Here is a 27,612-nt window from a genome sequence, read left to right as displayed (position 1 = left end):
ACGTTAGTGAACGCAGTAGGTATATAAAAAAATAACGGAACAGGAGAAGACAAAGGAACAGTGTTTAATGGGAAAGTGGTAATAGAGAAAATGTTCCCAGAACACCATTAACTTTGTGTTCTGACTGACAACGTGTCTAAGTGAGGGGAAAAAATAAGCGAACAGTTTATTTCCTGGTCTCATAAAAAAGTTCCACGACGTGACAACGGTTCATGAAAAGGCGCAGAATTCTTCACCCGACCCCAACACGCGTCTACTCTGCTGAGTCTTTATTGGCTGAGGCTGCTGTCAATCTCACGCCGTGAAGTTTCCACCCAGTCACCCTGGCTCCCGCCAATCCCCGGCAAGCGTTACCTCCGATTCCACAGCCCATTGGTCAGGGCGGGATCAGAGCTCTAACGTCACGGGGGAAGTTAAAGTGCTGCTGATAAAGTGAAGTGTTGCAGTGCAGGAGCTGCGGATTGCGGGGAGGGAGGTGAGTGCGCTGCGCTGGGAATGTGGACTCGGTAGTGCGTGGTTGGTTAGCGGAGGGCTGTGGGACAATATATGGAATGATGTCACCCCTCATAGACTAGTGTTAGTCATTTGCTATAGGTGAGTGAGCCGTTCTGTTACGGTGACACTGTGATTAGCGGAGCTCTGTGATTGTCTACAGCACCCGGCTAAAGGAGGCTCGGTTCCTGCACCCGCGGCGGGTGTGCAGATTTTGTACTGATGTTCTCCGGTGAGCGGTCAGGGCATTGTTACTATTCAGTGTGCGGTGCCCGGGCCTCCTGCTGTATTTCAGGGGTCCAGCCGGTGTTCTACCATCTCCACACTGGTGGTGTAGGAAATTTCACAGCTGACAATGAGAGGGTAGAACATTTTACCTAGTGAACTTTCTGTGTGATGAACCTCTGGATGCCCAGGCTGTAGATCTGTACAGTGGGCACACGCAGCTCTGGTATCACCACCTTTTCCTAGAAGTCATGTAAGCTGCCATTGTACGCACTGGCGTGACTGCTGGGTTTAGGATTTGGCAGCAGCTTCGCAGCCATGTGAGCAGCACCAAAAGCTGAGGAGGTCCAGCAATCGGGAGATGTGGGCACAGGTACCAACAACGGTGTGGCACTGAGGTGCACCACTACTGCATGTTCTCATTTGGTTTTACCACGCTTGCTTTTTGTTGTGTTTTCTGTGGAAAACATCTGCACCCCCAATTTGTTTCACCCCCCCCCCCCCCCCCAAAGCAGTTGGACGTTTGCTGATGGTGTATTTAGTCTACATGCCAGAAGTCTGTAGTGGGAGCGTTTATTTCTAAGGCCTATATGGCAGATTTGTGTTACTGTTGCCTTTTAGGATGTTTGTATACTCTTTTTATATGAAGGACATGTTAGTAAGTTCAGGGTACTGAGTAACCTCTTCTGCTACCAATGTTTCTCTGGTGTAGATTTGGATCCTTTATTCCCTTCCATGAGAAATGGATCTATTCAATGGTTCCAAAAGTATTCAGACTTTATAATCTGATAAAGACGACCTGTCACTAGGTTTGTGTCACTAAACGACGAGCCTGTTATGCAGCTGAGGTTTAGTGACCCAAACATGCCCATGTCTGAATTTGATGTCTCCGCAATAGTTAAAACCTTTTACAATTCACTGAACTCGGTCCAGAGGTGTAAGCTGCATATGTGGATGAAGCTGGGGACTACTGGTACACTGCACGTAGAAGCCAGGTGTATGGTCCTTGGCTTTGAGGGTACCCTAAAAAAAACACATGCCTAAAATGACCTGTGTTTGCATTCTGTGTTGTATAACTTATGGGCCAAAAGTGATGTGAACAGAATCTTCTATCTGAAACGAGATGACCCTTTGATTGTCACCTGTGGGTGATGGGTGTATGTGGGTGCTAAGTGCAAATAGTTTCTAGAAAGGAAATTCCTTCTGCAGTGTAACCTCAAACGTTCAGGTTATGAACATAATCCTAGGGATAGAAAGGATTTTGTTTATGTATAAAATGAGGAGCCTTATAGCCCACTGCTGGCTGTACATATAGGAGAGCACGTTTGTTTGAAGGCCCTTTTACACTGGCCAGTGCAGCGAGCGCCGCTCAACGAGACCTTGTTGATCGGCGCACGTTTGCTCCTGTCACACGGAGCTATGGATGGGGGCAAGCGGCCGTTACTCCAATCGCTCATCCTCCTACATTATCACAGGGAGATGTGCTGCCGACAACGATATTTCACTTTTTTAAAACCATACGACCAGCAGATCGAGCGTTTACTTTTTCATCTGCTGATCGTTCACTGTTTTCACTGGGCAGTTATGGGCAACGAGCATTATATGAACGCTCGTCTGCCTGATAATCGTCCAGTGTAAAACAGCCTTTAGTTACCCACCTTCATAAACTTTGGATCGGCCAAGTAGCCATGGATATCGCTTATCTCTATAAAGAACAAGGGATCGGGCTTTTTGAAATCCTACACAGAGGTTGCACATCTACAGGTGCCATTGACACCTGTAAGGACACCTGAACGCTTTGAAATCTGTCTACACATTAAACTGAATACATTTTTAATGGGAGAACGGCACTGGTGGCACAGTATGAGAGGTGATAGAAGTACATATGGAGATGTTCTCTATGTACTTTAAACTCTTGTGCTGGGCTCTGTGTGGTGTCATTAGGAGACGGCCAGCTAGCCCGTGCTGTTGGCACCCAGAACTTAGAAGAGTTGCTAAGGACAGAGGGCTAATACTACATGACATAGTGGTGGAGGGAGACAAGTTTTTGCTGTGGCAGCGCCCAGGTCCAAGTTCTCGCTGGAGGTAAGAAGATCATCAGTCCAGAACGACTGTGGACCTTTCCCTGTGCCATCCATTGCCCCCCCAACCCCTGTATTATGTGCCCTTGACTGGAATGGTAACTGTGCAAATGTCTCCTGAAAGTGTGTGTGTTACTAATAATATAGAGGCTCTGTCACCAGATTTTCAAACCCCTATCTCCTATTGCAGCATGCTGATCGGCGCTGCAATGTAGATAACAGTAACGTGTTTTGTTTTTTTTTTTCAAAAACTAGCATTTTTGGCCAAGTTATGAGCATTTTTATATTTATGCAAATGAGCCTTTCTTAAGTACAACTGGGCGTGTATTGTGTATGTACATCGGGCGTTTTTACTTGTTTTACTAGCTGGGCGTTGTGAATAGAAGTGTATGATGCTGACGAATCAGCATCATCCACTTCTCTTCGTTAACACCCAGCTTCTGGCAGTGCACAGACACACAGCGTGTCCTCGCGAGATCACGCTGTGACGTCACTTCCTGCCCCAGGTCCTGCATCGTGTCGGACGAGCGAGGACACATCGGCACCAGGTGACAGAGGCTACATCGACTTACCTGCAAACGCCGTTGCTGCTGCAGAATCAACTGTAGCCTCTGGTGCCGATGTGTCCTCGCTCGTCTGAGACGATGCAGGACCTGGGGCAGGAAGTGACGTCACAGCGTGATCTCTCGAACACGCTCTGTGTCTGTGCACTGCCAGAAGCTGGGTGTTAACGAAGAGAAGTGGATGATGCTGATTCGTCAGCATCATACACTTCCATTCACAACGCCCAGCTAGTAAAATAAGTAAAAACGCCCCGATGTACATACACAATACACGCCCAGTTGTACTTAAGAAAGCCTCATTTGCATAAATATAAAAATGCTCATAACTTGGCCAAAAATGCTCATTTTTGAAAAAAAACAAAACGTTACTGTAATCTACATTGCAGCGCCGATCTGCTGCAATAGGAGATAGGGGTTTGAAAATTTGGTGACAGAGCCTCTTTAAAGAGGCTCTGTCACCAGATTTTGCAACCCCTATCTGCTATTGCAGCAGATAGGCGCTGCAATGTAGATTACAGTAACGTTTTTATTTTTAAAAAACGAGCATTTTTGGCCAAGTTATGACCATTTTTGTATTTATGCAAATGAGGCTTGCAAAAGTCCAAGTGGGCGTGTATTATGTGCGTACATCGGGGCGTTTTTAATACTTTCACTAGCTGGGCGTTCTGACGAGATGTATCATCCACTTCTCTTCAGAACGCCCAGCTTCTGCCAGATCACGCTGTGACGTCACTCACAGGTCCTGCATCGTGTCAGACGAGCGAGGACACATCGGCACCAGAGGCTTCAGTTGATTCTGCAGCAGCACCTCCGTGTGGTCCTATCTACTCCCTGAGCCACAAAGTGATAAAGAAAAGATTTTGTTCACTGCTCAAACATATTACACTCTAAACAAAGGGAAAGTACACGACAAAGACCGAGGCATGTAAAGGTGGCTGGCAAATGGAGTCACTGTGGCTCTGTAATGCCGAACCACGAGGAGCTGTGCTCCTTATTACAGGATTACTCTAAAACATGTCTATAGGGCACATGTATTTGTTACAAAACGTTGATATTGGGGGTACAGCAAGGGTATGTTTCATTGGGAATTCCGTCCGAAAGTTTGCACCAAATACTGTTTAATTTTGTGCTGGAAAAAACACTATACTTTTATCCCCTTGTGCTGTTATAATGAAGTCCCTGCTTCCATGACTGGTCTGTGTTGATCCAGCCTATTGGAACGATGTCTCGTCCCTTTTGGCGCTGCAGCCTATGATTGGCTGCAGTGGTCACATGGGACAAAACTTCATCCCAGCAGGCCGAATCAACACCGACCAGCAAACGGCTACAGCAGTGCCAGTGGAGGTTTTCTTTTATTTTTTTTAAAGTTTATTTTGAAAGGGTTTCTTAAAGTGATATTCCCAGAATAAAGAATTATCATATACACAAGATGGGTGATCGTTTTCTGATTGCTGGGACCCCCCACTGATTGCAAGGACAGAGGTCTCAAACCCCCAGATCCTCCCCTCTGAACCCCCTGAATGGAGCAGCAGTGTGCATGCTCGACCACTGCTCCATCCAATGTACTCCTCACTGCAGTCAAGCAGTGAGGAAGAAACGGATTTGGGAGCCCCTTCCCTGTTAGTGGGGGGCCCCCAGCGATCAGAAAACTATCACCTGTCCTGTGGATAGGTGATAATTTGATTCTAGTACAACTTTTAAAAATTTCCCTTCTTGACTTTGTGCATAAGGCCTTAGTCCAGACATGGGCAAACTACGGCCCGCGGGCCACATACGGCCCGTTAGGCTTTTTAATCCGGCCCGCCGAACTTGTCCAAATCATAGTAAAAACCTCCTTTTTTTTTCCCCTTTCCCTGCAATGCCCACGTTTTCCCAATAGATGGCGCACTCAAAACACATTGACCGTTGTTACGCCGAAGGACGGATATATCCGTCCTCAGCAGCTGCTAGTTCGCGCAGGAGGACGGATATATCCGTCCTGTGATGGCGCGGGTACTGCAAGTGTACCCACGCGATCAGCGGCAGGAGCACGGCTGTTATACACAGCCTGGCTCCTGCTGCAACTGCCGGAATCGAAGCGCGCTCCGATTCCGGCAGTTTAACCCATTAAATGCCGCTGTCAATAGTGACAGCGGCATCTAATGTGTTTGACAGAGGGAGGGAGCTCCCTCTGTCACCCGATCGGCGCCCCCGCAAACAAATCGCGGGTCGCCGTCGGGTTTCCATGACAGCCGGGGGTCTAACAAAGACCCCCAGGTCTGTCTTCCGCAACTGCCTGTTTGGCGATGCCGGAGGCATGACCTAACAGGTTGCCTGTCAGTTTTACACTGACAGGCAATAATGCTTTGGTATACTAAGTATACCAAAGCATTATATATGCGATCGGCACATCGCATAGTGAAGTCCCCTGGTGGGACTTAAAAAAAAAATGTCAATCAGTTAAATAAAGTTTGTTGAAAAAAAATAAAATAATTAGTCAAAATCAAATAAAACTACTTTTTTTGCCCAAAAAGTGGTTTTATTCAGTAAAAGTGTCAAAACAAATCACACATACACATATATGGTATCCCCGCGATCATAACAACTTGACCAATAAAATGAACACATTAATGAAACCGCCGGATGTACGGCGTCCAAAAAACCTGCAAAAAACAACGGCAAAATTCTCTCTTTTCTCCCATTCCCCCCATAAAAAATAAAATAAAAGTTAATCTATAAGTCCTATGTACCCCAAAATAGTACTAATGAAAACTACGCATTGGCCCGCAAAAATCAAGCCCACATACGGTCACATCGACGGAAAAATAAAAAAATGACGGCTCTTGGAACGCGGCGATGCAAAAACAAGTAATTTTTTTCTAAAAGGGTTTTTATTGTGCAAACATAGGAAAACATATAAAACCTTTACATATTTGGTATCCTCGTAATCGTGCCGACCCGTAGAATAAAGGTAACATGTTATTTATGCTGCATAGTAAAGGGCATAAATTTATAACGTGAAAATTAATGCTGGAATAGCTGCTTATTTTCAATTCTCTCCTAAAATAAAGTTAATAAAAGTTAATCAATATATTGTAAGCATCTAAAAATGGTGCAATTACAAAATACAACTCGTCCCGCAAAAAACAAGCCCTTATACGGCTATGTCGACGTAATAAAAAAAAAGTTACGACTCTTGGAATGCGACCATGAAAAAACAAAAAATAATCCTTGGTCATTAACGTGCAAAATGGCCCGGTCATTAAGGGGTTAATGTGGCGCGTATTTCTCTTTATTTCACTTTAATTTTCACTTCGTTTCACGTCACCATTAAGCCCTTCGGTTTTCAAAGAGTACAATATCAGCCGTCACTTTGCCACGAAGCATGCAAACTATGCTAGCAAGCAGTCAACACAAGAACGGGCGGCTACTGCTCAGAGGTTGGCAGCTAATTTACAGAGTCAACAGAACTTTTTTCTTGATAAATCACAGTGCGTATGTTATTTTAATCTATTTACATTTCCTCCTCCCAGTATCTGCGAAATAGTATGTAAATGCCATATCTTGCATATTCCTTGAGACAAATTTATTAACTGATAAGGGCTATTTTTCACATTTGAAAGACAGTTAATAAATTGGGTTGTAGTGTTCTTACTGTGCTATGAGGTTTGCACACACTACATTTAATGCTTTAGTATATCCGGCCCAAACACTCCCTCCAAATGCTCCTGGCCCGGCCCCTCTGTCAAATTTTAGAACCCATTGTGGCCCGCGAGTCAAAAAGTTTGCCCACCCCTGCCTTAGTCAATGGGATAACCTGCATTTAGAAAAATGCCCAAAGTGCAGAATTGCTCATTGTTTTGCATAACTCTTCCATTATACTTTTCCTAATGCAAAATACAGGCCAATTTCTCCAATCGGCCTCTCTACAGCTTGACATGACTTCTTAGAGGGACCATTTGATTACGTTCAACAACCTGTAGATAAGGTAGACTTTGCGAGCAGTCACACAGCTGTCATTTTAGCCAGTGGTTCACCTTTATGCTAAATAGTAACAGATACCATGAAAATAGATTTATTTGTTTTTTCAATGGTTAGGACTTGCTGCTTTTCTTCAAGGGCTCTGTTTATCTCCTGTCGTGGATTCCATTTATAATGAAAGCTAGGACTATCTGCTGGATCCATCTCACTACTGATCCAAACAGCACCTGGAAGTACCACATTGATTTGTAATAGTTTAGATCTAGGATTCCATCGTTTTGCTGGCAAGAATATCATTGCATGCTGCGCCTTCCCCTTCATAACCTTTACTGCTCAATACTGTGAAGCACTGACACACTTGTAGCGGTGGTTCACAGTATTACACCCTTTTCGCATTCAAGTAAATGGGCGTAGTCTGTAATATGGTAAACAGCCGCTACGAACGGGTCAGAGTTTCACCATATTTTGTATAAGCAAGGAAGGGGAAGCAGTGCGTGCGCTATGGCCCCTTCAAAACCGCTGATTGGTGGGGAGGCTGAGAGTTGCACCCCCACCGATCAGATCTTCATAGCCATTCATTTTCTCTCCGGCATACCCTTTAAATTTACCAGTAAAAAGAAAATTGAAAGATGACTTGTAACTGGGCAAGTTCTTGCCTATCCCACAAGTTAAATGAGCTGGATGAAGTGCAGTATAAGATGTGTATTTTAGTAGATGTTGCTGTATATGTCAATAATGGTGGTTTTTCTTTTTGCTTCCCCAGACAGAGTTGACATGGAGATTACTATGAGATGAGAGTTCTGTGTGACGTCTGCGTTCTGCTCACCTTGACAACATATATATATATATTCTTCACCTTTTTTTAAATGAAAGACCTTGCTTATGGTTACCTAGCTTTACCTCCTGGGATCATTTCTTTAATATTGTCATTTTGGCAAGCTAATAGAATTACTTAAACAATTAGTTCTTTTTAACTGTTCTTCGGGTTTCATGTTGGAACAGTCGCACTGAATTTTTTTAGTTTCACCTTATCCTATATGAGTGATTAATGGGGAGCAACTGTATCTCTTTAGCTTTGAACGCCGTAGAGGGCAAAGACTATTTTGGAGGGCTCTCCCCAGAGCGTGGGCGAGTGTCACCCGTAGCATTTACGTGTTATTTGGACTACATACAGTCTTAGGTCACCACAATGCCACCTGTTCCTGACCACCAGGGTGATGGTACTGCCAGTAACATTGTCCATCCTGCTCTGGAGAACCAGCATGACTTGGATGTAGATAACAATCCTTTAATGGCGAACCCAAATTTTTTGGACCCAGATGACGCTGAGGTAATGGTCATAGGTTCCCGTGCAAACACCAAAGGGGTACAAGAAGAGGATGCCTTACTTGAGAATGGTAGCCAAAGCACAGAGAGCGAAGATCCAAATATTGAGCCTTCCTGTGAGGCTGTGGTGCCACTGAAAGAAACTTCCTTTTCTATTGGGCTCCAAGTTCTGTTTCCTTTCTTATTGGCTGGATTTGGAACTGTGGCAGCAGGGATGGTTCTCGACATAGTGCAGGTAAGCTTTGTGTAATATGTGAATGTCTCTATATATGCCAGCCACCGACGAGGAAACTTGACCCCAAGGTGACTAGTGTTCTGATATCTATTACAGAAGGCTATTGCTGTTTTCTCATCTGATCTTATTAGGGCTGTATTCACACCAATGAAAACTTTAACGTTCTTGTAGGTTTGTATGTAAACATAGGCCAAATGGCATTCTATTGACATACATTTGTCCTGAAGAACTGTTTTGAAGGTACTGAATAGTATAGCTGCTGCTAATGATCATAAATGATCGCTACTTATGGAGAGTGGTAAATAAGTCGGCCCTTACGCGTAGCGGCCGTGCAGCAAGAGTGTGCCACGAGAACAAAGAACCATCCGACAACTTTTTTTCGGGCACCCGTCTTGTACTGGTGACGCACATTATTTCAGTGAGGCCAAAAACGACTCTACTAAACCCAGAAAATTTGCGGTAAAGCAAATTGAGATTTTTCAGTCCTGTTCTGCAGGCACAATCTTGTCCTAAATGAAATGTATGACCATGTGGGATGCCTAAAGGAATCCATCCACATTTTTGACCACTATAAACTCTTAACACTGCTAAATAGGCTCTATGCAAACAAGTCCATACATCCTCATGTTTACTATCATAAAGAAAGTATTTCAGAGAATGTTATTTTTTTATTCAGACATGTCGATATGCTAATGAATCATTAAATGTCTGCTGGGCGTTCATTTATCTGAAGTCTTCGAAGTTATCCACAGAAACCCTCACCTTCTGAAGAAACCCCCTCCTGGAAATGACTCCAGTTATCGGCAGGAATCCCTCACCTCCTAAGGGTATGTTCACACGCACTAATTACGGACGTAATTCGGGCGTTTTTGCCCCGAATTACATCCGAAAAATGTGCCTCGATAGCGTTGACAAACATCTGCCCATTGAAAGCAATGGGCTGACGTTTGTCTGTTCACACGAGGCGTATATTTACGCGCCGCTGTCAAATGACGGCGTGTAAATAGACGCCCGCATCAAAGAAGTGAGCTGTCACTTCTTGGGGCGTAATTGGAGCCGTTATTCATTGACTCCAATGAAAAGCAGCGCCAATTACGTCCGTAATGGACGCGGCGTTCAAGCGCCTGCACATGCCGTTACGGCTGAAATTACGGGGATGTTTCCTCCTGAAAACATCCCCGTAATTTCAGCCGTTACGGACGCTGTCGTGTGAACATACCCTTACTCTAGAGACTTCAGATGAATGAATGTTCAGTGGACATTTAATGATTCATTAGCATATGGTCTGTGCGAATAAAAGCCACTTTTCTCCAGTATGCTTTGTTTATGATGGCAATCTGGTGCTGTTTGAACTTGTTTCCCCAGCACCTATTTAGCAGTGTCAGGAGTTTATGGGGGTAACATCTGTTGACAGATTCCTTTAACATGACTCTCCATATAACGGTCGAGCATTACGATGTATTAAACCATCATTTAAAAGTTGGTAATCAGCGGCCGGTAGTCGGGCCGGCTTCAGCTCATGAATACAGGCTGCAAAGTAATGACTACTGATCATTGACCAGTAAGTAATATAGCATTGGAATCGGTCTCAGGCACAACTTTATACTGCCCTCTGATAGGGGTCATTTTAAACCTGCAGGGAATTCTGCCCCAAAATATGCACCAAATTGTGGTGCTGTATTTTCAGGTGAAATCTTTACTGCGGAAACCAGTACCTAGGGGGGATGGGGGTAGAGAGAAAATAAGTCTATACTTACCCATGGCTGTTGTCATGGTGACGTGTCCCTCTGTTCTCCGTGTGCAGTCTGACCTCCTGGGATGAGGCTTTGGCCTGTGTAACCGCAGCAGCCTGTGATTGGCTGCAGCAGTGAGATGGGATAAAATGTCATCCCAGGAGGCCGGCCTGGATGGAGAGCAGCAGAATCCGTCACCCATGACGACAGCCGGGGGGGTAAGTTGCGGACATGTTGCGGATTTAAAATGTGCACCGCAGGTAAACTTCTGAAAGTTTTCACAGCAATTTTTTTTTTTTTTCTGCTGTGTGCATGAGATTTCTTCAAATCATTCAATGTGCTGCTACTACTGCGGATTTTCCACCCAGAATTGTTGGGGAAATCCGCAACGTTTACGCTACGTGGGAGCTGAGCCTTAACCTGCTTACAGACTTATTTTTAGTAATGGCCGCCTTTGCCTCATGAAGGCGGAATGACTTATTGTGATCCAGTGGACGGAGTACGTCTAGTAACCTTTCGTCTAGAGTTAGTTTTGTATCTGACGCTGTGCCGAGCTAAAGTACAGTCATTCCGGTTTTCTGTAACTGGTTTAGCAGTTTAAGATTCCTGACCTGTTACTAATTCTATTAAAAGGTGGAGTGGTTGTTTCCTGCTGTTCTCATTTGAATGTTTAAGAAAGTCTTGAAATTAACAATTGTTTTAATTAAAATTTTAGCTTAATAACAAAGACCTTTATAAACGCCCAGTTTTTCCAGTTTTACACTGCCTTACATTTGTTAATTAAGCTTTTGGTAGAATGAGGTCTGGGCAATTCTTCGGTAGATCTAGGAGCTGGCTCCGAATGGCAGGAGTAAGCAATCACACGTTGTAGAGCCGGTTCCACACATTCCCGGCATGATTGTAAAGCATTGCGTTATTAACGTACGGCAATCTGCGCTGTGCGGGCACATTATTCACAGTAGTCCACCCCCCCCCCTTCCTAGTACTGACCACAGCATAATGTAATTGCCCCCTGTGTGTTACCACATGTGCCCTTTGCTAGTAGGCAAGTACACACCACATCCTATTTACTGGCTGCTGTTTGTAGTTGACCAATTTTTTTTCAGATGACACGAATTCCTAAAACCTTGAAGAATTAAAATTTGAACTTGTGTGTATATATACCCATATCTTTTTCTTAGGTGGTCATAGGTCCCAAATATGACCAAGCTTGTTGCCTTCTGGAGTCCTGACACAATATTGTATGTGCTTTTGAATAGGTTTTTACATTAAATAGCAGTTTCCTGATTCACCGCATTCTTAGAATCTTAACATAAAGCAATAGATTCTATTCATGAGTGTATCCATATGTAATTGCGGCAGTATGACTTTTTTTTTTTTTTTTGTACAAAATGTCTCCATATATTTTGTATTGATTAGAAATGTTGAACAATCACAATTTTCAGTGTAATCGGCATTTGAATATCTTTAAATCCTAATCTTGCTAGGTACAAGAAATAGTTACCTAATAGCTTAGCACTTCAGGTCCGGAGTCAGTGGCACACTTTGCTGTGTGCTGCCATGGGTATTCATGCATGTTGCCGATAATACAAGCGCATAATCGTTGACCCTTCGCCAAGGAGTTAAGTGTGTTTGTGTATTTCGGGTGAGGTGTATGATTTATTATAAAATGTGTGTACGTAGAGGCACATATCCAATGGTTTGGGATTATTTAGCAACTCTGCACTCTACATGCTGGATTATTGTACTGGATGCCATTACATAAACTGCTGATGGGTTTTGGCCCATACACTGTTTATTGGACTACACGGCTCTTTCGAGTTCTGATCTAACCAAGGGTTAACCCTAAATTAGGCATGTAAACTGTTCAATGTACCATGCAAAAGATGTTAGTTCCGGAAGATAATATAGAAATAACTGTTATGAATGCTCCACTGTGTATTTTACTTGCTAATCCTGGCTGAGCTTTATTGGCAACAGCTTTGCACTTAAATCCAGGGATGAGATTGAGATCTGTGCCTTCCTGGAGCTCCCCTCCACCCCTGGGTGAAATAAGACCCTTGCTGCTGCTACACTACATGACAGGGACAGTTGGCTCAGTGTCTTTTTAGAATCCTGTGCTGCCTATCGCTGCAGTCCATGTGTTTTTAGTTTTTTTTTTGGCTTTTAATTTGTATTTGCTATGACATTTCTGTGAGCAGATTTGCAGTTTAGTTTTGATGTGTAATATGCTTTGTTCACATCTGTCAGGGTTCCATTAATGGGTTCCGTCGGACCTTTCAGTCAGGGGGAACACCTGAACGGAACACAAACTAAAACAAACTGAAACCATAGCTTTCTGTTTGCATTACCATGGATTTCAATGGTAACTCATCCGTTGCAAATGGTTTTGGTTTGTCACCGTTTTGTAAGCTTTCCGTTCTTTTGACTAAATCAATAGCTCAGTCGACTGCGCTATTGATTCTGTCAAGCGGAAATCTTACGGAACGGAGACAAACGGAAACCATTAGCAACGGAAGCATTACCATTGAAATCAATGGTAATGCTAACAAGCTGTGGTTTGAGTTTGTGGGTTCTCCTGACGGAACCCCCAACGCAGATGTGAACGAAGCCTTACATGTTGTATACGGTCTTGGCTCCTGTTGTCGTTCAACCTCAGAGCGGATTTTGAACATTGTGAACAAGGCTTTTATTCACTGAGGGCGAGCAGGAAACCTGTTCTAATGTTTAGATGTGGTGATTTTTGGCTGGATCCTACATTTCAGACAGGCAGGACCAGGTTTTAGGTGACAGAATCTGCTATCCAAAAGCACTCTGAGCGCTGAGCCGCTTGGTTTCTGATCGGCTTTTCTTGGAAGGCCGAGGTAACTGTGTACGGACTCGATAGAAAGTCTATGGGTCCGTACACAAACTGCTGCGCTTTCTGAAAAAAGCTGATCAGAAACTAAGCGGCTCAGCGATCACTCGAGAGCTTCTGCTGTTTCGTTTTAGCAATCGGTGGGGGTCAGACCCCCCCCCCCACTAATCAAAACTTCTGACCTGTCACTATGACAAGTCAGAAGTTTTCTGACCGTTTAGTTGCCCTTTTTTAAGATTTTTTTTTTTTATTTTTTTTTTTTTTTTTTTTTTTCCTGATTCAACGCTGCACATAGCTTTTATCCCAAGGCCACTGATGGAAGTTGAAGGCCTCTAGGTCTGCTATGGCAACTGATCGGCACCCTGCAATTTTCTAGAGGGGGGTAATTGCGGGACAGGAGCCCCCTCCCTCTGTCTTAGCGCTCAGATGCCATGGTCAATATTGACTACGGCATCTGAGCGGTTAAACAGCCAGGATCTGAGTCCTCTCTAACCATATGGTGTGGGTTTGGCTTCTGAGCCTGCACCATATTGCAATGGCGCACATCTGATGTCGGCTTTTCACAATGGCCATGAGCCCTAACTTCCTGTTTTGTAGAAATCTGGTTTCTAGCAGTCATCACGTTATTTATGATTATCTATTTTTTTATTTTTTTTATTACTATTAAGCTGGAGGCAGATAACACAGGATTTGCCATGGACAATAAGCATTAGACACCACTCCTCTCCTTCCACCTACCTGCACAGTGACTACTACTCTTGGCACAGAGCATGCTCCAATCGCTCTCCCCACAGCAGTTAATGAGTCGTTTGCTAGATGAGGTGTCTTATGTCTAGGTTTCTGCTATGATGCAAGTCTCTGGTATTGCTGTCATTTATCATTTTAAAGAAAAAAATGGAATACATATGTAGGTTTCAGAATATTAATGTATGTTGGATTCACTCCCTTTGACTCTATGCCTATGTGAAAGGAAGCAGTAGATTTAGAGCTTTTGTCACAGTAAAATGAAGCCCTTTTAATTGTTGCATGGTTTGGACCGCAAAATTACCCTGAATGTGGTCATACCGGACTCCGCCATGCACTTGAGTGGTTGATTCCGCGATGCATGATGTTTGTTTAATGGTGAAAAGGGAATAAACCGCTTCCAGACAAACCTGCCTCTGGCTTCTCTAAGAACAGTAATTATAGTGCTAACATATTTCGCAGCTCTTTAAAATTCAGTGGGAACATTACAGACTATATCCGACATTATTACATAGTGACAAAACTAATTTAAACGAGGCGTGAGGACCCTGCTCAGAGCTTACAATCCTGAGGAAATAGGGGAGTCACAAAACGTAAAGTGCTTGTTCAGTACAACAGTCCAGTCATCTCTTATAAACATAGGGTAATACACATAAAGCTGCATGATCCGGTCACCCGCCAGAATGTGTATGAATTGCATTGGGGTAAAAGGAGTGTGTAGCGGATACTGTTGAATAAGGGGGGGGGGGGTCGTTCTGTGGACTAATGTAATGGGGGGGGATAGGATCAGATTAGGGAATGCTATAGCCCTGCCTAAAGTGTTTAGGGCACTTAAAACTGCGGCCGCTGGGAGTTTAATCTGATTGTCCAGGGTAGCGCTTTCCAGAGCACTGCTGCAGCGCGAGAAGTTCTAGATCATGGAGACTAAAGTCCCTTTTACACGGGTCAATGATCGGGTAAACTAGCATTCGTACGATAAGCCGGTGAACGGGAAAGTTCTCGTTCATCGGCTGATCGCATCTTTTCATGCAGCTAAAAAAATTAATCGCTAGTCTGCAGCACATCTCCGTGTGGAAACAGATGTGCTGCCGACATGAATCAAATGCATGGGGATGAGCAGTTGTAGTAGCTATCATCCGTCCCCATACTAAACAATCATTGCTCCGTTTATAGGGAGCAGCGAGTGCCAAGCTGTATTGTCGATCGGAGTTCATTTTAAAAGTGGTTAACATGGGCGATATCTGCTCGTACCCTCAAAGGGAACCTGTCACCAGCATTTCACCTATTGAACTTTACTTATCCCTCACTGGCCGCTGCTATCAAAAGTTCATTGCCGTTATCCCCTCTCCTAAACTCCTCCTCCGACTGTAAATAACGCTCCGCAAACATTTCATGCTTTTTATCGTAATTCTCCAGTGTCCCTTTGTGCGCACACACCAGAAGAGGACATCAATGCACGTGGAACATCAAGCATGGGATTGTGTGTGCGCTGGGGGAAGGCATGGAGAGGTCAATCAAAAGTAAGGAGGTGGGGTAAACTCGGAAAGACGTGAGGAATGAAGATATGACTCTCTCCTGCTCATTAGCATAAGGTGTGGGAACACTAAAACGGAATACTAAAGCTACAGAGCCGACTAAAGAGTTATAGGTTATTTATACATTTTTTTTTCCACCCTCTACCACCAGGTATTGTTGGTTTAATAGGTGAAATGCTGGTGACTGGTACCCTTTTAAAGGACAGGTGTCGCGAAAAAAAAAAAATTTTATATTTATTTGCTTTTAGTGTGTGCTTAAAATAAATTTTATTTGTGTTTTTACTTTTTTTTATTTTTTCTAACTTTTACTTCACTATGGGGGCTGCCATTTTTTTTTTTTCCATCTGTGTCGATTAATGACACATACAGAGATGGAATACGGCACATACAGCCCCTTAGAGAATACGAACGGGAGCCGTTCCATTCACTATGCTGTACGTCGTCTATGTGGGAACGGCGCATGCGCCGCTCCCACACAGTCCAAATGGAAGGTCTTTGGCCGAGCGAAATCCGGCGCCATTTTCTTGTGGACCGGAAGCCGCGGCCGGACAGTAAGGTTACTATTTCCGGTCGCGGCTTCCGGACATGTGTTCTGAAGCAAGCACTAGGACCGGAGGGAGCAGCGGCGGCAGGAGCAGGTAAGTTATGTCTGTGTTTGTTCGTGTTTTACTGTGTGATTACTACTGTATGTAAGCCTACTACACTGTGCATTCGCTCAAAATGGCGGGGCACAGTGTAGGATTAACAATTACGCTGCTGCGGTTTTTTTCTGCAGCGTTGGCGTGAGGTTTTCTGAATCTCAACCACTTTGCTGCTACTGTAAACGCTGTGGAATTTCCACACAGAATTCTGTTGCACAAATTCGAAAGCATTTAGGAGCCCGGCCTAAGGGTAATGTTCCCACAGGCCGAATACAAGCAGTATCTCAAAGCGCATGTGAATCGGTCACAGAAATCTACAGCAAACAGTGCATTATTGCTGCGTGTTTACTGTGACACATTGAATGCAGCAAACTTTGTGCACCTGTGTGAATTGAGTGTTTCCGCTGCATAAACGCTGTACAAAACTCCTATTTCAGTGCGGAATTTATGCTCCCCATATAAATTCATGGGCCAAACACGCAGCATGTCCGCACACGATCTGCAGTATAAATTGACATGCTGCGGATTTAAAAGATGTGCCGCAGAACACTTATCGTACATCCTTGCAAGTCCACACACAGCAATAATGTTCACATGCAGCAGATTGGTTGTGAGTGGAAAGTCTCATTCTCCACACATGATCCTATGCACAATTGTTCTTTAAAGCAGACACAATATTATCATGGTCTTTTTATAGTCGCTGTTTTTGGCTATGTTTAAACATTCATGGTGTAATGTTACCTCCTTTTGGCAGGGCAGTTAGGACTGGATGTCCATGTGATGCCCCTATCTGACCTATTCCATGTTTCCATGACACGTGGAAGTGCATTCATTTGGGTGTTGCGTTGCCTTGTCACTATAGGAATTTTGTATTAAAGAAGCACTCCCAAGCTTTTTTTTTTTTGCTAAGACTGCCTCATCTTACCCGAAGTACTGTAATGTTACAGCCTTTTTGTATTGCTAGCAATTACCAGTCTTACTGCTCCGCCGCCATATTTATCTGTTATTTTCTCCTTCCCTCTGGTCCGGATATGGCTGCTGCAGCGTGAAGCTTGTCCCCACGCAATTCAATCTTTCCTGCAACTCCCATAATGCATTGTAAAGCGAGACAGCTAGAGGCTTGTCCAGCAGAGTTTCTCCTCCTGTTCTACCAGTACTGTGACTGCAAGTCAACAGGGAAGGCCATCAACCCCTGCCAAAAAAACAGTAAGTGTCCCCTGTAGATAGCGCCACAGAGCCCATGTAGTTAGTGCCATAAGGGCTCCCTATGGGAGCTGAATCCCCAGCAGAGTGTCTGCTGGGGATTTCACTCCCATAGGGCAATGTAATAGCAGTAACTACAGGGGGAGGGGGGGGGGCACAAGCACAAATTTTTGTGGGCACTATATAGTGGCACGGTCTACATGGCCATTGCAGCACTACCTACATGGGCTCTGGTGTTTCCAAGGGGTTGGGACAAAAACCCTGCCAAATGAGCCATGTCGTTTAAAAAAACAAAAAACTTGAGGGTTTCCCGTTTTTCAGAAACAGCCAGATACAAGAAGGCAGCAGCAGGATAGCATTACCAGGGTGGGAGTGCCCAATTATTATCATTATTTTTTTTTGGCCCATCCCAGCCTAAAAATACCAGCCTGCGACCGCCTCAGTGCCCAACCATCACTTCAGATGGCCAGGCACTGGATTTTACCAGGCTCTTCCCGATACCCGTAGTGGCTGTGGGAACCGGGATAATAAAAAGGGGGGGGGGGTAGCGTTGGCCTTTAACGGCTAAAACTAAGCCCTGACTTGGTAACAGATGCTATCAATCAGACTGCCGCCATTACCAAGGCAGCAATAATAAACGTAAAAAAAATAATGCTAAATACTTTCTTGAAGTAAAAAAAAGTAACCTGATACAAACCTCGTTGACAATCTTTAACGTAAACCAGCCAATGGCTTATCACTGGCTGGCTTACATCACTGTGGATCAGGTTACTAAAGTTCATTGGCCTATTTTCAATAGTAGGCAAATTAACTATAGTAACCCCAGGGTTTTGGCGAACGGACAGCCAGAGATGCGCATCTATTGGGGTGCCTCGGGGCTCTGAGTGCCAGAGTGCAGGGGCTGGCTCAGTGTGATAATGGAGTCTCTCCACTCAAGGGGTTACTTGCAACCATGTGCAAAACTCATTTCATGATTGCAAGTAACATCTGGGAGGCTTTATACTTGCCCTGTGCAGCGTAGATGTCATTGCATTCATCTGGCGGCAAAGAAGCTGGGTGTAGATCGCTGGTCCAGGTGGGAGTTGTTGAATGGCCATGGGGCGGGGCACAAGAGGGGAGCGGGCTCTGAGACCTCATATTAGTTCAGATCTGTCTGGCCTTTGCTCAAACTTGCTTCCGGTCCGGCCATTACTTCAAGAACAGTTTAAGTGATTGCGGTCACGTGGTGCTGGACACAGAACGATGCTGGGGCATTTACACAATGAAAGAGTACAAAGGTAAAATTAGAAAAGGGGATGAAAGGTGCATGCACTGTACTATCTAATAAAAGGGAAAAAAAGCTTGAGTGATTCTTTACAGGTTTTATCAGAAGGAAAGACTTCCCGCTTTTAAACACAACTTTTTTTTTTTTTTGTTAAGGGCTTGACCGCTTTAGACCAGGTTCACATGGTCCAGCTTGTGTGGGTTTTTCTGTGTCTCTGCTTTGTGTAAACGTGTTGTAATAAAACCCTTCCCTTATATCCATATGCCCTAAAAGGGTATACTAGATGGGGATTCTCTGCAATATAAATGAAAACAAGCCCGATGTATCCGACAAAGGACAGCCCATGAAGATCAGCTCCTTGTTAGGGAAACTTTTCATGTGAGAATAGGTTGTCCCAAGTGGACAAACCCTTTTAGTTGGTTTTGAGTATAGCTGGTTCCTACAGATATATTCTACCTACATTTTGTATCGGACTCTGCATTTGCCATCTGTAATACTGCGCAATACTGTTTTCTGCCTAATGCTATCCGAACAGCATCCTATAATTCTCTTCCCAGCCCAGCAACACGGTGTGATCATATAGTATACAGCTTCCATTCCTGACTGTTCTCAATTTGTGATACCTCCAGTTGTTTTACAGCTAGAATTGCAATGCTGGTGGTATCTTTCATATGCCACCAGAACCACTGTTCTAGGTGGTCTACAGCCAGAGCTATGGCTATTTGAAGTGAATCCCCTTCCCTTCTGCCTCAGTCTCTCACACTGTGTGAAGCAGCTTCATGCTGATAGGACCGAGTCAGAGGCTGTGAGGTAGCTCCACTTCAGAAGAATCGCTGGTGTTGATGCCCACTTGTCTAGTGTAGGCTCATTTGCATATTTAGAAAACTTTTAAAATAAACATTTTGGGACACAATCTTCACTAGCATTACAAGTGACTGTGCCTATTAGATTATCTAGGAGATAGGGCGTTACTAAATTAGTGCTAGATCCTCTTTAATCTAAAAGTAAAATGTGCCTAATTTATTAAGTGGCGAACGTGAATCTCCTCCAGTAGTCTATGTGCCAGAATATCAAATCTACTCAAGCTGCGTAGCACCTCAATGTTTTTAAATGGCGGAGGTGGCTTAAATATATAAGCTGCAACACTTTTGCAGAAATTGCAACTTTTCTGCGCCAAAAAAGTGTAGTTTCAGAAGTTCTTTCAGTGTGTTTCTGCAACTATTTAGGGTTTGTGTTTAGTATCTGGCTGTGAGGATTAGCATTCTGGTAAATAGGTAATTATTTTAAAGAGGCTCGGTCACCGCTTTATAACTGCCCTGTCTCCTACCTAATCGAATAGGCGCTTTTATGTAGATAACTGCTGTTTTTATTTTTTTGAAAAACATTTATTTTTGACCAAGTTATGAACCTTTAGATTTATGCAAATCTGTTAATGCCCAACTGGGCGTTTTTTACTTTTCACCAAGTTGGTGTTGTAAAGAAAAGTGTGACTCTGACCCATCATCGTCAAACACTTCTCTACATTTCAGCCCAGCTTGATCCACAGCAGTGTGATCTCGCGAGATCACGCCGGGATGTCACTTCCTCCTGCAGATCCTTCTCCGGAGTGTCGGGGCACCTTTTAAAAAATAAAATAAAAAAATGTGCTCATCTATAGGGAGTTTTCTATACTTGCCTGCACACTGGTGTTGCTGCGGATTAGAGTCAACCTTCTTGGAAGGCTGGAGGTGATGTCTGTTCACTCTTCCGATGCTCCGGTGAAGGACCTGCGGGAGGAAGTGGTGTCACGGCGTGATCTTGCGAGATCCTGCTGTGCAGTGGATCAAGCTGGGCTGGAATAAAGTCTGACGCGGATTCGTCAGCATCATACACTTTTCTTTAGAACGCCTACTAGGTGAAAAGTAAAAAAAAACGCCTAGTTAGGCATTAAGAACAAATTTGCATAAACCTTAAAATGGTCGTGACTTGGTCAAAAATAAACCTTTTTCTTTTAAAAAACAAACACAAACAGTGGTTATCTACATCAAAGCGCCTTTTACATTAGGTTGGAGATAGATCAGTTATAAACTGTTGCCAGCCTCTTTAACCCCTTCCCGACACTTGATGTAGCTATACGCCAAAGTCGGGTAGGGGAAGTATGGAACGGGCTCACGAAGTGAAACCGCTCCATACGATGCCGGTTTCTGCTGTTTGTTACAGCTGACACTTCAGAGCTTGAGCACGATCCTGCTCGTTTAACTCGTTAAATTTTGCGGTCAATAGTGACCGCAGCATTTAAATCGTTAGAGGGGGGCGACCCCCTCTAATGGCTCATCAAGCCCCCCCCCCCCCCCGCAATGCAATTGCAGGTGGGCGATGGTTGCTATGGCTGCCCGGGGGCCTAATTAAGGCCCCCAGGTCCGCCATCTTTATGCTCCTATTAAGCACTTCTTCCGGCAGGGCTTAATAGAAACCTGTCAGAATCACGATATACTGCAATACATTAGTATTGCAGTATATCGTTCAAGCAATCTAACGATCGCTGGTTGAAGTCCCCTAGGGGGACTAATGAAAAAAGTAAAAATGAGAAATAAAGTTGTTATATTTTTTTTATGAAATAAAATTAAGTTAAAAAAAAAAAACATTTTTCCCTAGAGCATAGTAAAAAAAATATATATATATATAATTGGTATCACAGCGTCCGTAAAAGTCTGAACTATTACAATATATCATTATTCAACCAGCACGATGAACGCCGTAAAAAAAAATAAATGGAAACGCCAGAATCTCTTTGGTTACCATCTCAAAAAAAATGAAATAGTGATCAAAATGTCACATGTACCCCAAAATGGTATCATTAAAAACTACAGCTTATCCCGCAAAAAATAAGCCCTCATACCACTTAATCGACGGAACAATAAAAAAGTTATGGCTCTCGGAATTTGGCGACACAAAATAAATTTTACTTGTAAAAGTAGTAATATATAGAAAAAACCTATATATATTTGGTATTGCCAAAATCTTATTGACCCACAGAATAAAGTTAACATGTTTTAATTGCACAGTGAATTCTGTAAAAATGACGCGCAAAAAACAATGGAGGAATAGTTTTTTTTTCATTTTCTACCCAACAAATCTTTTCCCCGATTCCTAGTACATTATATAGCACAATAAATGGTGCTATGAAAAACTACAACTCGTCCCGCCCGCAAAAATCAAGCCTTATCGATGGAAAAATAAAAAAGTTATGGCTTTTGGAATGTGGGGCGGAAAAAAACGAAAATTAAAATCTGAAAAAGGGCTGCGGTGGGAAGGGATTAACCCTACTGTGAAGTGTTCTACCTAGAATTCGAGCCATTGTTTTGAGTCATTAGATTTGTATTTTTAGTGTAAATCTGTTTCTTCAAGTGAGACTATTTGAAAAAAAAAGGATGTTTGACAACTTGCTTATTGGTGCTTTTCTGTTACTTCCTCTGACCGGTCAGAACTGTGCTGGGGGCATGGCAGTCTGTTTCTTATGCCTCATGCACACAAACGTATTTATTTATTTTTTCCTCCCGTAAATACGGGTCCTTTGTCTCACGTATTCCACCAGTATTTATGGACCCGTGCCCGTAAATATGGGTCCGGTGTCGCCAGTATTCCACCGGTATTTACGGACCCGTTTTCTTTGCACTAATCGTCAGCCCCTTCTCTCTATCACTGCTGGATAGAGAGAAGGGGCAGCCCTTTCGGGCAGAGTTTCCGCAGCGATTGAAAGTAAAAAGTTCATACGTACCGTTGTCCTGGTGACGCGTCCCTCTTTTGACATCCAGCCCGACCTCCCTGGATGACGCGGCAGTCCATGTGACTGCTGCAGCCTGTGATTGGCTGCAGCGGTCACATGGGATGAAACGCCATCCCGGGAGGCCGGACTTGAGGAAGAAGCCGGTAAGTTAACTTTTAATACTATTAACTCCAGCGGTAGTCACTGTCTCAGTGCTGAGTCACTGCCGATCAGTTAACTCTTTCAGCACCCTGGACAGTGACTATACCCTGACATCGCCAAGCAACGCTCCCATAATTACGGGTGCGCACACGTAGCTTTAGCTAAATTTTCCATTTTCTCAACAACTAAAGGGAGAAATTGTTCTACAAATGTGTTCCCCCCCCCCGAGTGCAGCAATACCCCATGTGTGGTCATAAACTGCTGTTTGGGCACACAGTAGGGCACGGAATGGAAGGAGTGCCATTTGGCTTTTGGAGTGCAGATTTTCTGGATTGGTTTCTGGGTGCTATGTCGCATTTGCAAAACCTCTGTGGGACCAAAACCGTGGAAACTCCCCAGAAGTGACTCCATTTTGAAAACCACACACTTCAAGGTATTCACCTAGGGGTGTAGTGAGCATGTTCACACTGATTTCTGCAAAACACCTGCAGGGTTCACTCAATTTTGCAGAGTGAAAATGGATCTGCGAATATGTGGTGCACAGCTTGTGCCACCACAACAAGACCGCTCTCTAATTATTATGCAGTGTTTCCCGGTTTTAGAAACACCCCTAAATGTGGCCCTAATCTTTTGCCTGGACATCAGACCATTCTCAGGAGTGAAAGAGTACCATGCGAAGTTTAGGCCTAATTTGGCAACTTACACCGTATTGGTTCAGGATTGCAGAGGCTCTGATGTGAAATATTAAAAAAAAACCTGAGAACCCCGGCCCATTTTGGAAACTACAACCCTCAAGGCATTTATTAAGGGGTGTAGTGAGCATTTTCACCCCACGGGCCTATTCCATAAATGATTGCGCAAGTGACTTCAGTGGCAAATATGTTGCGCCACTGGAGACTCAGCACACTGTAGGGCTCAGAAGGGAGGTAGCACCATTTGGCTTTTGGAGCGTGGATTTTGCTTGGCAGTATTCAGAGTTTTACTGGCATTTCTCAACTTACCCTCCATGACCGCACCACAGGAGGTTTGGGCTCTGCCTCTAATAGGGACCGGAAACCGCAAGAGGTTAAATAGCCCCCACCTCCTATTCCTCAGTGTTTTTCCTGTCCCTGTTAGGGCATTAAAGAGGATTGCCATGAAGGTCTAGCAGAGATTCTTACCAGGGTGTTCTCTGCTACCTCTCGGATCACTGATCCAGCCTCTGGTCCCTCCTGCGCCGCTGGTAAGCTCAGGTGCCGGCTCCAGTTCCTCCGGGTTCCCCAGCTGTGCTCCCCCCCCCCCCCCTCTTCCTAGTATCCGCACAGGCAGAACAGTGTTCCTGCCTAAGGGGGGTGTCCTCTTTCCAGCAGACTCTCCGGTGTGCGTTCCATGTGGAGCACACGCGATGTCACTTCCGGCCACGCGGTGATGTACTTCAGGTACGTGTGACGTTGTGGCGCCCATTGATCCTGGTGGCTAGATGTTCTCTGCTTCCCACGCTTCCTCGAACATGGTCGAGTAAGCAGGAGGGGACCGCATTAGAGGGTGGGGAGGACTAATCTTCCATTGGTGGAACATATCAAGTGCACCGTCGTGGTCAAGGTTAAAGGTCACCTGAATTGAAGGCTCATTCTCTTCAGGTAGGACAAGCTTTGTACTATGTCTGAACAAGCAAAATTGGCTGTAAAGCCTGGTACTATGGAGCCTGAACGAAGCTTGACCCCCGGCCCAGTATGTGTTTTCTGGTAGGGGCTTCGTACCTGGGTACTTGGGTGTGATTTTTATTTATTTTTTTTATTTTTTTTACCCCCTCTCCCCTTTTTATTTTTTTTCTCTTAGGCCTTATTCACATGAGTGTATTTCACGTCCGTGTTACGCACATTAAAACAACTGACATCACACGGACCTTTTGCAATTCAACGGCGCCATTCAGACATTGTTTTCCACACAGCGTGTGTCCGCTGCATGAAACTCACTGCATGTCCTATATTTGTTTTTTGCGCATCACACACCCATTGATGTCAATGGGTGCGTAAAAATCACGGACTGCACACGGACTTCATCTGTGTGCTGTCCGTGATTCACGCAACAGTTGCTAAAGAAATTATGAGGGAAAAAAAATTTTTTTTTTTTTTTTGCTGACGTAAAAAACTTGTGACATACGTGTGTAAAATAACGCAGACGCGCACCGTACACAGATGTCACACGGAACGGTAACGCGTGCGAAACACCACTTTTTTTTTACACTCACAAAACTGCCGCTTTCGTGTGAATAAGGCCTTGGAGTAATAGAGATCCTCCTCAGAAATCTAAGAAGGATCCGGAAATGTGCGATTTTTTTGTTTTAGGAAATTGCCATCCTCTAATACTAAATCCCTTTGCCAAATGTGTATTGAGAAAATTGAGGAACAACCGCCCATTATGGATGATATTTAAAGACATGGTAAGGGAGGAGACTCAGTCATCACTGGCTGCCGTCTCAGCCCTATATACCTACCGAACCCCCACCCATCTCAAAAACAAGGAAAATTTCTAATGAGGATTTTGATTCAGAGGGGGGTGGTTACTTTCCTTCTATGTCAGAAATGTTAGATGTAGACATGCATGGTAGCTCTCCATCCTCTAAGAGAGAAGAAAAGTACTACTTTTAATCAGACCAAATGGAAGAACTGCTTAATTCTGTAAGTACTATGGGGTAGAGGAGATCCAGGAAGCTAATTCGGTGCAAGACGAGATGTTTGCAGGGCTACGTGTAAAAGAGACAGGTTTTTCCAGTACATGAGAACCTACTAGGTTTAATCCTAGGTGAATGGAAATATCCTGAGAAACCACTTTCTCCCAGTGGAAATTCGTGACAGTTTTCTCTTGGATGAGAACTAGTTTAAATGGATGGAAGTTCCCAAAGTTGATGTTTAGGTGGCCAAAGTGGGGTAAAAAACATTGCTCCCCTTTGAGGACTCATCACAATTGAAGGATCCCTTAGATCGCAAAGCAGATGGCTTGCTCAAAAAATCCTGGGAAACGTCCACTGCACTTCTGCAAGCCAACATTAGTGCCACCTACGTGGCAAGATTCATGTATAGATGGCTTAGAGGCTCTGTCACCACATTAGTGCCGTATCGCCTACATAAGGAGATCGGCGCTATAATGTAGGTGACCGCAGTGCTTTCTATTTAAAAAACGATCACCACTTTAAAAGCGATGTTAGATTTATGCTAATGAGTGTCTTAATGCCAAAGTGGGCATGTCTTTACTTTAGACCAAGTGGGTGTTGTACAGAGGAGTGTATGACGCTGACCGATCGGCGTCATACACTCCTCTCCATTCATTTAGTCCGCGCATAGGGATCCTTTTAGATCACTGTGCTGTCTTATACTAACACATTAACGATACTGAAGTGTTTAGACAGTGAATAGACATTCCACGGGATGTCTATTCACAATCTCTGCACTTCGTTACTGTCTGTGGTAGTTACAGCAGAGATTGTGAATAGACATCCCGTGGAATGTCTATTCGCGGTCTAAACACTTCAGTATCGTTAATGTGTTATACAACATATAGAATGTAGGGTACAATTAACACAATACAATTTAGAGAAAATATATACATTTTATTAAGGATAACAACATTAAAAGATGAGTCATGCTGAGCATGAATAAAAACGTCTGTCAATTGCAGAGGACATATATGTAACAATACCATGGGTAATATATTGATGTACAACTAGAGCAATCAATCTATCTAGTAAAATGATTACAGCATCTGTGTGGATGATGGCATGCAAAATACACTATGTGCACAGAAAAAATGAGATCTATCCTAAAGGACTGAAAAAATGCTCAAGCACAGCATCAAACAGCATGGTGCTGGAGACCGACATAGAATATCAAACTGACAATCCAATATAGTCAGTGATGGTAAAGATGGTTTAGACGGAGTAGCATGTTGGAAACAAGAAACATAACATACCATACCCATAATAGCCCTCTGCAAGGAGAGAATGTCAGTCCCGATGCGCGTTTCGCGGAATGCCTTCGTCCGGGGGTGGCGTCTCCAGCAGGGGCCTCCCCTCTAAATAAACAGCTGTCCAATCATATCCGAGGAAAGTAAGTCACGTGAAGCAGAAAGTTTGTAGTTGTTGGCGTCATGTGCCAGGGATGAGAGGATCCGCCGTAATTCCCCGACCGCACGTCGTCAGGGGGGCGTGGATCAACGGCGACTGACGCCGCAGAGACACGCCCACCCAGATGCAGACGCGCGAGTCTAAGGGAAGCCAGACCACTCCCCCCCCCCCCCCCCGGGGTCAAACACTGCTACGAGGTAAGGAAAAAAACCCATGAAGTGTTGGGATATAGAATTGGACAGCTGAATCCGGAGGAATAACTGTTAAAAAAAAATGGTGGGTGTTAACGAAGAGAAGTGGATGATGCTGATTCATCAGCATCATACACTTCTATTCACAACGCCCAGCTAGTAAAACAAGTAAAAACGCCCACTTGTACTTAAAGGGAACCTGTCACCAGCATTTCACCTATTAAACCGACTATACCTGGTGGTAGTGGGTGAAAAATCATTTCAATATAACCTATAATTATCTTCTTAGTCGGCTCTGTAGCTTTAGTATTTAGCGGTTGTGTTCCCACATCATATGCTAATAAGCAGAAAAGAGTCAGATCTTCATTTGAAAAGAGTCAAATTTTTGTTTGGAAAGAGTCATATCTTCATTCCTCAAGTCTTTCCAAGTTTACTTTGCCTCCTTACTTTTGATTGACAGCTCCTCGCCTTCCCCCAGCACACACAATCCTGCGCTTGTGCATTGATGTCCTCTTTTGGTGTGTGCGCACAAAGGGACACCGCATAATTACGA

General features: G+C 44.0%; 1 protein-coding gene across 1 annotated transcript in view; it reads left to right on the top strand.

Annotated features, from left to right (window-relative positions):
- The first annotated feature begins 401 nt into the window (after nt 1-401).
- The window catches only part of SLC41A1 (solute carrier family 41 member 1), a 61,591-nt gene continuing 34,380 nt past the window's right edge, over nt 402-27,612 (top strand). The window contains exons 1-2 of the mRNA XM_075853805.1: nt 402-475; nt 8,085-8,882. Coding sequence (XP_075709920.1) covers nt 8,511-8,882 — 372 coding nt within the window. The 5' untranslated portion in view covers nt 402-475; nt 8,085-8,510. The remainder of the gene's footprint in view (nt 476-8,084; nt 8,883-27,612) is intronic.

The sequence above is a fragment of the Rhinoderma darwinii genome, chromosome 2, assembly GCF_050947455.1.
Source record: "Rhinoderma darwinii isolate aRhiDar2 chromosome 2, aRhiDar2.hap1, whole genome shotgun sequence".
NCBI classification, from domain to species: domain Eukaryota; kingdom Metazoa; phylum Chordata; class Amphibia; order Anura; family Rhinodermatidae; genus Rhinoderma; species Rhinoderma darwinii.
The sequence above is the reverse complement of the archived record's forward strand: the minus strand, read 5'-3'. Positions and strand labels throughout refer to the sequence as shown.